Genomic DNA, 10,224 nt, shown 5'->3' on the forward strand with positions numbered 1-10,224 from the left:
TTAATACAATACTGATGGATTCAGTCGAGGATTATGCCAAACAATGGGTTAAACGCAAGAAAGAAAACGTAGATACTCTTTCCGAATGAATTAAGGCTTGTGAGTACGTTGATGCAGGCAGAATTAAAAAACTGACACACAAATCACATTACATATCCTGGTTGATAAATGACTTAGGTATTAACAACTCACTTGGAAACTCAACATATACCCCTACGACACTTACTAGAGAGTAAAGCCCGAATAATCATAGGTCTGTTCTATTTTACCATTGGAATTTCAACCAAAGATGAAGAACTGGATCTGCAAGAAATGTATTGGATACATAAACTGCATAAGTGTCTCAACAAACAACATTATATTGCTGGGTCCTCTAAGTGCTCCTAGAGCTAGTTCTTAATTGTTTACACCAGTTTTATCAGCAAGCAAAGCAGGGAAAAGTTATGTGAAACTACCCTTTTCTAGAGTTGGTGTGAATCAGATCTTGATACTAAAAAATATCCAAAGTTCTTTTAGGTTACATACAACCTAAGAATGAAACATTTGACTTTTCTACATTTTATACAAATATAACCCATTCCAAATAAAAGATAAATTGAAAGAGTTAGTCCAACTTAATAGATACAAGTATCTTGTCTTCGGGAGGGATAAATCAAACTGTGTGAAAAATCTAGCTGATTAAAACAAAATATACTCTAAAACTGACATTATCAAGATGCTTGATTTCTTGAATGACAACATACAAATATGATTCAAACTTTATTAATAAAACAACATGAGTATTAAGTACGTGTACGTTGAAATAAATTGCATAAGATTTTTCTGTGAAGTTCAAATTAGAAAGCTTCACTGGAAGAACTTAATTACATATCACAAGGTCAAACTATTATTGTATCATGAAATAATACTTTAAAAAAACACAAAATGTTGCAAATATATCAGCCTATAGTTAATTGCAGTAACAATAAGAACGTTTTCTCCGATTCTCTAAACGATCTATGTTTTTGATGCAAGCAGACTGGTTCCCATATTTATTAATACGATTAATATCGCCGAGAGTTTTTACATTATTTTCATTTGCATATTCTACTGTTCCTTCAAATAAGGCATTACCAGGGTTTGTATAAAATTTGACTCGGATTCTCATCCGTTCTTCAATGGTCCAGAGGAAACTACGCAGTGAATAAGACCTTTCTAATTTTGAGTCTCTTTGCATATCTGCATAAACCAGGGAAGCTTGTACAACTGAAGATAAAATGACTTTGGCACATTTATGCATTACATCTTTCAAAATGTCGTTTATTTGTTCCACTAAAAAAAATACAGAGTGAATCACGCGTTTGTCATCTTTTGAAATTGATTTAGATGAGTAACATGGACAGTAATGTTCCGATATATCTGCATCTCGACAACTCCGGGACGATGGAATTTTCTGAAACAGACTTATTCCTCTCTGCAGTGTCGAAACATTAGATGGACTTTTCTTTTCAAAGTTTCCATTTAAAACATCTTTGAGCATTTCGAATACGTCATAAGTAGTAGTTAATGTATTTATGTTAGATTTTAAATTTTTGTCAATGTGCGGATATTTTAATTTTATGTGATTTGGAATGACTATTGACATTAGTGGAAGAAGATTAGAAATTCGTCCTACTTCGGTATTTTGTATTTCACTATATCTAGGACCATGATCTGACATTACAATCAAAATTGCATTGTCAAGCTTATTTGTATCTTTCATCCATTTTAAAAGCTCGAAATAGTCGTTATCTGCCAATTCTACCATGTTGAAAAAGTCATGAGCGATTTCATTCGTCCAACAATATGCAAATTTTCGCTTCCTGTGATATGCCTCAATAAAACGTTTATAATATTGTAATTGTACGTTGAATCTGTAATTATTTCCAAAACACATCGAAGAAACTTTTGTCAAAGGAATGTTGTGGTTTTGTAAAAACTTCAGTGTCATAGAAACCGCTAGATTCGATGGCCTTACTATGTCCATAGCCTGTATTAACGGCTGATTATAATGTTGTGTTGGTTGATCAGCAAATCCTTTGAATGTAGCAACTTCATACCAGTCTTCAGCAAACAAATCCACAGCACCGCGTTTTGAAAAGTTTTTAAATATATATGGCAAATTATTTACTCCTGCTTGATCTTCTTGTCCTGATTTTAATCCAGTAAACATCGGCATGATATTCGGATAGGAACTGTCTGCAATACGTGTAAACCCATGTAAAATGTAAGCATTCAATTCAGATTTCAAGTAGGCCATAGTCTTTTTTAATTTCCGTTCTGCTATAAGCCTAGAGAGTGAGTCAATACCTACAATATACACACTAAGATCTGTTTGTGATTCGTTTGCTATCACACGTGTCTTATAAACGGTCTTTGTATCAATATTCAGATGTAAATTATTATACATACGTTCTCCCTGTTTATCATAACATTCCATGTGAATAAAATCTCCATCAAGATAGCTTGGGTGGGTATACAGTAATCTATCCGAAAATTTCATTTCTTTTTCTGATACACGTGTAATATATCTATACTCACATCTTATATTTGAATACCCAGAAATAGTAACGGCAGTGTTATTCATTGATATATAACCACGTGTATCTACATAGAACAGATCTAACCAATGTTCACATGGCACAGGTTGCTGCTTCCAGAAGAATTGTTGTATAGAACTGTCATACAGATCATATGACGGTAACTGGCAAGGTGATAAAACATTTTGGTTTCGGAAAACATGGAAGACTGGCATGTTAAATCGATAGTTTAAGTAAATAAACACACAAAGAAACAAAGCTAGATTCAGCAATCTTTTAAACGGTATTCTGATCCTAGTCAACCGTCGGTAAAAAGGCCATACACGATATGATCTCACTCGATGTTTCCAGTCTGAAATTAAAATCTGCATTCTTCCTGAAAAATAACCAGAAAATAAATAATAGAACCCCTGATCTTGACCTCATTTAATGGCGAAATTTAAAACAAAAAAGATAACATTAACACAGAAATAAGAGCAGTCACAGTTACTGAAAACAAATTTAAAGCCAATTACAATTAATAAATGCATCATGTTCTCCGACATATTATGGAAATTGAATCCGACATATTATGGAAATTGAATCTGAAAAAATGTCAAAATATTACAAAATGATCGTGAATCTATAAACCAGTGTTTGTCCTTTAGCTTCACGTTCCTCTGTATTAAAAGATCTATTGATGATCACAAGTTTGGTGACTGTTGATCGCATCTTTTCAATTGAACTTGAAATAGACACAGATAATATAAAAATAAGAAGATTTGGATTGATTGCCAATGAGACAGCTATTCACCATAGTCTAGTTGGTTCGAATTTGAATAACCGTACCGCCTTTAACAATAAACAAACCCCTTGTAAATAGAGCTTTAAATGGCCCAAAAACTTCAGAATACACGACTTTCTGGAACGACAGTGGCCGCTTCTAGTCTAAAATAATAAAGTCGAATTTATTCGTTCTTACATTTTACAGACATCTCCATGACGTATTGTAGTATACAATATGACAGGTGCAAAATTCGTTTGAAAAAAAAACTGACTGAAAGACAAATCGTTTTATTTGTCATAAATTATGGGTTTTTTTTCGTATGAAAAATATTTATGCAATATAAAAACAACCCATGCCGTAGGTATAAAAGCAACCCAAGGTTATAGAACTACGTATTAGCTCTGCACTGTCTACCGTATTAATAAACACACCTAAGAAGCAATATACCAACTTCACCTGCATACGGGATATACATTTCCCAACTTATTCGATATTCAAGAGAATGCAGCAACTAGTCAGACTTTGTAAAACGTCATCAGTGTCTGAGCAGAAAGTTGATGAACCAAGCCGGTATGTCAAAGAACGTCTTGTCCTTTTTCTAAAAATAAGTTCATCGGAAGGTACCAAGACCTTGTTGATAAATATTCCTTATCAATTTTACAAATAATACACTATGGTCTTGGAGTATAGATTCTGGGTACTGTCTTTATTAATATTACTTTTACTGTTTTTTGGTGGTTTTCATTTGACGTGGCTCTGTACTTATACATTCCGTCATTGTGTTATTATTCTATGATAATTTTTGTATTCTTGTTTTCGCTAATATGCTTTTGTCTATGTGCCCTTTTCTGTTTCTTTGCTACATGCGACGTGGTCCTGTACTCATACATCCCGTCATTGTGACGTGGTCCTGTACTCATACATCCCGTCATTGTGCCATAATACATGTGTGTTTACATATTTATTTGTTTTTATAGCGATTAAGATAATAACACAATGTTGACTAATGTTCCCCTATTTTTGACATTTTGACCGATTATGTCTGTTTGTTTTGTTCATCATCGTTGTCAATATACTGAAATTTATGCAACTATCTCAAGTGAGAGGTTTAGCTAGATATAAAACCAGATTTAATCCACCATTTTATCAGGAATATGACAGTTGTTTGATGTGTATGAGCTTTTGATTTTGCCATTTTTTGTTCGGTCTTTCCGTTTTGAATTTTCCTCGGAGTTCAGTATTTTTGTGATGTTACTTCTTTCTTATTGTTCGTGAATATAAAACCAATTGTATTGATTTGAAAAATGAGCTCACCATTAATCTTTAAAATATCAATAATTGATATAATTATATAAAACAAAATCATAATCCTATGATATATACGTTCATTGATGATTAAAATTTGATAAATATTTTATGAGATTCCATATGCCAGTTTTAGCCATATGATGTATCACATATTGGAATAATACTGCTTTTATCTAATTAGACATTTTCTACGAACTTCTTATGTTTAAAATCTGACTATCTGATTCAAAACTTGAACAAGAACAGATATTATAATACATTTTTTTTTCTCGAAAATCTACAAATATTCCCATTGCACATTAATGATCATTAATTGTACGAAAAATTGACAGATGAGCGATTATGGCTCCTTGAAGTATTTAAATATCCTCCATCAAATCAAATACCTTCATTTCAAACTACAATCGTGCATTTTAAAAAATCCAATTTGTCTTTTATAACAGAGCACTGTGAGTTATAAGGCTGTTGCCATGTTTAACGAAATGTCTTATCGTTTTAGGTTCTTTCCGTTTTTCCGCGGAAAGACCTTGTAATTTTGTTCTAATTATTATCAGGTGTCTCAATTTTCAGTGTGTACACGTTTGACTCCGCCTTTTTTATATTGTTTTTTAGATGTTAATCTTAATTACAATGCTTGGGCAAACATTAATACAAACAAAGCAAGGAAGGCAAGTAAGCAAACCAAACATTAACTCTGCATGCATTAGGAAATTGACTCAAACTCGGTAAATGAAGACGAAAATATATTCTATGTTCCCTGTACACCTGTGGAAGTACATTTTCCACATAAGATTAAGATAAATTAAACACACATGTTGTCTGTACAAGGTCCCGACTCAAAAATGAAATTGAGAATGGAAATGGGGAATGTGTCAAAGAGACAACAAGCCGACCAAAGAGCAGCTTACAGCCGAAATCCACCAATGGGTCTTTCAAAAAAGCGAGAAAATCCCGCACACGAAAGTGTGCTCCATCTGACCTAAGAAAATTCCTTTACCAAGTCAGGAATATGACAGTTGTTATCTATTCGTTTGATGAGTTTTAGCTTTTGGTTTTGCAATTTGTTAAGGGACCTTCTGTCAGTTTATACGCCCGTCTCAAACGGGCCGTATCATTGTATACCGTTGTCCGTCCGTCCGTCCGTCCGTCGTCGACACTTCGTACAATTACTAAAAAACGCTTCCACCAACTTTTATGAAACTTTGTTGAATTGTTTATATCTATTGACGTAAGCTCCCTATCGACTTTTAAAAATTTTCAGATTTTTCGTTTCCATGTTATGAAGTTTTATCCTTAAAAAAAGGGTTTTTTCCAGTTTTCGGACAATAACTAAAAAATGCTTCCATCAACTTTAATGAAACTTTGGTGAATTGTTTAAGTCTATTGACGTATGATGCTTCCTTTCGATTTTATAAATTTCAGATTTTATGTTTCCATGTTATGAATTTTTATGCTTAAAAAAGGGGTATTTTCCAGTTTTCGGACAATCACTCATAGACACTTTCACAAAATTTTATGAAACTTTGGTGAATTGTTTATATCTGTTGACTTAAGCTACCATTCAATTTTTTTTAAATTTCAGATTTTACGTTTTTCAGTTCTTAAAAAAGCCTAATTAAAATGTACACAAAAAAAAATATAAAGCATAAAGACCAGCTAAAAGGGCAACGGGCGTATCATGTGCTTTTCGCGCAGCTCTATGTTAATTTTCCTCGGAGTTCGGTATTTTTGTTATTTTACTATTTTTATGAAAGTTATCTCCCCGTACATTAACTTCTTGTTATGACTACCCCGTGTACTCCATGAAAACTTACAAATTTATTTATCCGAATCGCTTGTTATTTTCTCAAGACTTGCAGTCTACTTTTGACCGTAGTGATATGGAGACTACCTATGAGAGTTATTTTCCTTTCTATATTTCACAAAAGTGAAATATAATACTGAGTAACTTATAAACCATAAATGTAAAAGATTTAGCAATGCAAATGTTTGCAGTGTGACGTTTTATAAGAATGGTATTTCAAAAGTTCACACAAAACTGTATACAATAGTTTAAAGTAATATAGATGAACATGTGAAAAAAAAATCAAATGGGATGTTCCTTTATCGGTTCTTTTCTATAAAAATTCATCAGATGCCTATTTCATAATAAGTTAAGCTAGTTGGGCGCTGTTCGTCTTCCTAATTTAAGACTCATCAGTGGCGCTTGTTGAATAACTTATAGTTAAACCAAACATGAAAAAATCAAAGATAGGCTTATCTATGCTACAGGGTTTATCTTAAGTATGAAAAAACAAAATTGCAATCACTTTAAGAATAATAAAAAATAATTGAAAGGATGTCATCAATAGAGTTATTAACTTTACAGTTACCTACATGAAATTGATAATTTCAGTTACCTACATATTCTATATTGAATTTTAGTATCAATACAATAGTGTGTCAGAGCATAGATGTAATACCCATCTATGGTCAGAGTCATATTTAATTCAAGTGATGATTAAGTCAGACAAGCATGATTCAGTTATCGGCAGTCGGCCATTCGTTCCGAACATTCACGATGTTGAAAATCAACACTCGGAAACTTGATCTGATAAAAAGTATATAATGTCTAGTGTGCTTTTCTTAATATGAAAAATGAATGGTCCAGTAATTCTGTGAATATACTGATTAAGTTTAACAGTAAGAGGAATTTGATATGACAAAAAAATAGAGATTTAGTGAAATAATTACATCATGAGAAAATATAGGTTTAGAGAAATAATTAAATCATGAGAAAATATAGGTTTAGTGAAATGATATTGATAAAAATTATTTAAATATGTTTATGGTCCAGTTCAATTCTGGTCAATGTTTTCAACAATCTTATTGATTGGCGTCAATGACTGTGGAAACACAATTTATCAAGTAATCTTCAACTTTTACACTTTTCACGGGCTATTAAACTTCTACATCACCAATTTTTACTGCAAGTTCATTCTCGTATTTTTTTTCTTCTCCTGTTGGACACAGATTGGTCATTTCCATTGTTGCCTTACTTATTCTGTTTCCTTAATTTCATTTCTTTAATTGAGCCTTATTTGATTTTGTTTTGTTTTTAACATCTTTGTCGAATTAATTCAAAATTTTATAAGACATGGTTTATTTTAGTAGTAATTAAAATTGAGAAAGGAAATGAAGAATGTGTCAAAGCGACAACAACCCGACCATAGAGCAGACAACAGCCAAAGGCCACCAATGGGTCTTCAATTAAGCGAGAAACCCCCGCACCCGGAGGCGTCCTTCGACTGGATCCTTAACTTCCCCAACGGTAGTATTACATTACAAACATTTAAACATTGGTTGAAAATTTGCATGTAAAAAGGTGATCATGTTACATTCAGGGTGTATACCTGGTTTCTTTGAATTTAAACTTAATGTAAACTGTTTAGAAGCTGTGAAATTGAAAGAAAAATAATTGAAATGATAGGGATTTTGAATTGGTGGTCTGACACCTACATGTATAATTGCCTTTTAAAATTAAACTTTCCGGTATAACGTCCCTCACTGGTTAACTTTAAGTGCCGACCGTTTTGGTATATTAAACCGTCACGTAGAATAAAACAAAAACTTCGTTTAGTATTTGTCCACAGGCACTCGTCTCTGAAAATAAAATCCTATTTTTTTCTGAGACGAGTGCCTGTGTATTCGTCATATTACTTGGCTTTGAACTAGTTTTTAGTAAACGCGTGACTATACTCTAGGCGAGGTACGTTGCATCTTCAGTCTTTTTATTTGTTGTGTTCGTGCTTTTCAACAGACACATTAATATAATACGTCTCTAGTTTTAACCTACACATCTATAATACTAAAATTACGAGGTCCAATTTGTCAGCCGTCATCACGTAAAAACGACGAATCACAAAATTCAACTTTATATATAACTAATATAGTACAAAGGTGTAGATTAAAAATTACACCACTCCAGGCCCTTTCGTTTTCCACGTAATTAATATTGCCAATAATTAAGAAGTTTCGGGTCGAGTCCGCTACCGATACCAATAGTATAGTTGCCTGTTACCTATTACCTTATCTGTACGTTCCGCATCTGACAGGCGCACCACCAAACGTTGTATTCAGGATTAATATGCTATATACACGGGTCATAACCACAGGGTTGACACTACTAAATTGTCAAATTGTTACCTATTGTAGTATTTTAATCAGTAACACTTTCTAAGATAACAATACGAATACTAAAAATCTGGACTAAAAATAAGGCGTATAGGTACAGTTTTCAATTTGTTAGTGGGCATGACGTAAAACAGCGAAGCAAAGTATTCAAATTTATTTATAACTTATATAGGACAATGCTGTTGATTAAAAAATACTCCATTCCAGGACCTTTTGTTTTTCAAATAATTAATATTATTGTTTCAGTTCGACGGGTTCAAACAGAAAGACTTGAAAGCAGAGAAAAACTGTGTATCTTACAATCGGCATGACTTTACTAATACTAAAATAAGGCTTCCGCATAGTTATATACTTTAATTCAGTCACGGACCCGTGATATCACGGGTGTGTTCTAGTTATTTTGAAATTCGGAGCTTAATAAGGAAATGTAATCCTTTATTTCCTCCAAAGCAAGACAAAATGCATATATATTATGTATAATTATAACATTTTTTTTAAAATCGTTGAATAAAAAATATTTTGAAAGAAAATGTTCAACAATTATTATATGTACAGTTTTTCTAGAAACGAGAATCCTCACAAACAATACTCTAGTGTAAAAATGTCACGTTGTTCTGCCTGATTGCCATGCAAAAAACATGAAATGCTCTCATCAAATTGGTACAAATGTTATTATCAATCAAATTAATTTACTGATTTTTGTAGAAGTCCCGGCAATGCTGGTTACTTCAACATCACGAAATAAAGTTTGCAACAAACTTCCAGTTATAACTCGAGACAACTCAGTGGCATGTATGTTCACAGGACAGTTACGTTTGTAACTGACGCGTCTAGCATGTGTTAAAACAGTAGATGACACCTTTTAATTAATAGTTATCCCACGAGGACGCGGTGTGTCAGTGTAAGATTACCCCGTTGATATGCTTCGATGTAATTTTAAAAGACGTATCAACAATTAATTGAAAAATAGCCATCTTTACCTGTATTTTTATACACAGCAATCCATCCAGATATTAAATGTGCTTTAAATTTAAAGATAGAGTTACATAAACATTTTTTTAACCCAATACAGGTGATCGATTCTATTTTCTAGCACGCGATAAAAGTCAACAGTGCAAGTTAGAATGTCCTGGTTCAATTCAGTTTTCATGGAGAGATTCATAACCTAGCATCATGTCACATCTCTGGAAATTGTAGAGTGCATCCGTTCAGGCGGATTTCACAAATCAATGATGCCATGACTTGTTGCTTAGAAAATTTGCTTCACTAAATTCTATTAAAAATTAATTGTACAAAATTAGAACAAAAATCATACCTTGATGGGTCCATGCAATTCTGTTGTCATGATTGTATTTGTTACAATATTTACAAATCTTTCGATCGATACAAATGTTTTAGCGCTTCATATACAATATAGTT

At 32.7% G+C, this 10,224-nt stretch overlaps 1 protein-coding gene across 1 annotated transcript; it reads right to left on the reverse strand.

The window, feature by feature from the left end:
• Positions 1-746: 746 nt before the first annotated feature.
• Positions 747-9,869, reverse strand: LOC139480907 (uncharacterized). The gene is made up of 2 exons (XM_071263854.1): positions 9,786-9,869; positions 747-2,934 (listed from the first exon to the last, which is right to left on the reverse strand). Exon 2 carries the CDS (start codon positions 2,927-2,929, stop codon positions 950-952), a length of 1,980 nt encoding a protein of 659 aa, XP_071119955.1. The 5' UTR covers positions 2,930-2,934; positions 9,786-9,869; the 3' UTR covers positions 747-949.
• Between the last annotated feature and the right edge of the window lie 355 nt (positions 9,870-10,224).

The sequence above is a fragment of the Mytilus edulis genome, chromosome 7 (assembly GCF_963676685.1).
Source record: "Mytilus edulis chromosome 7, xbMytEdul2.2, whole genome shotgun sequence".
NCBI classification, from domain to species: domain Eukaryota; kingdom Metazoa; phylum Mollusca; class Bivalvia; order Mytilida; family Mytilidae; genus Mytilus; species Mytilus edulis.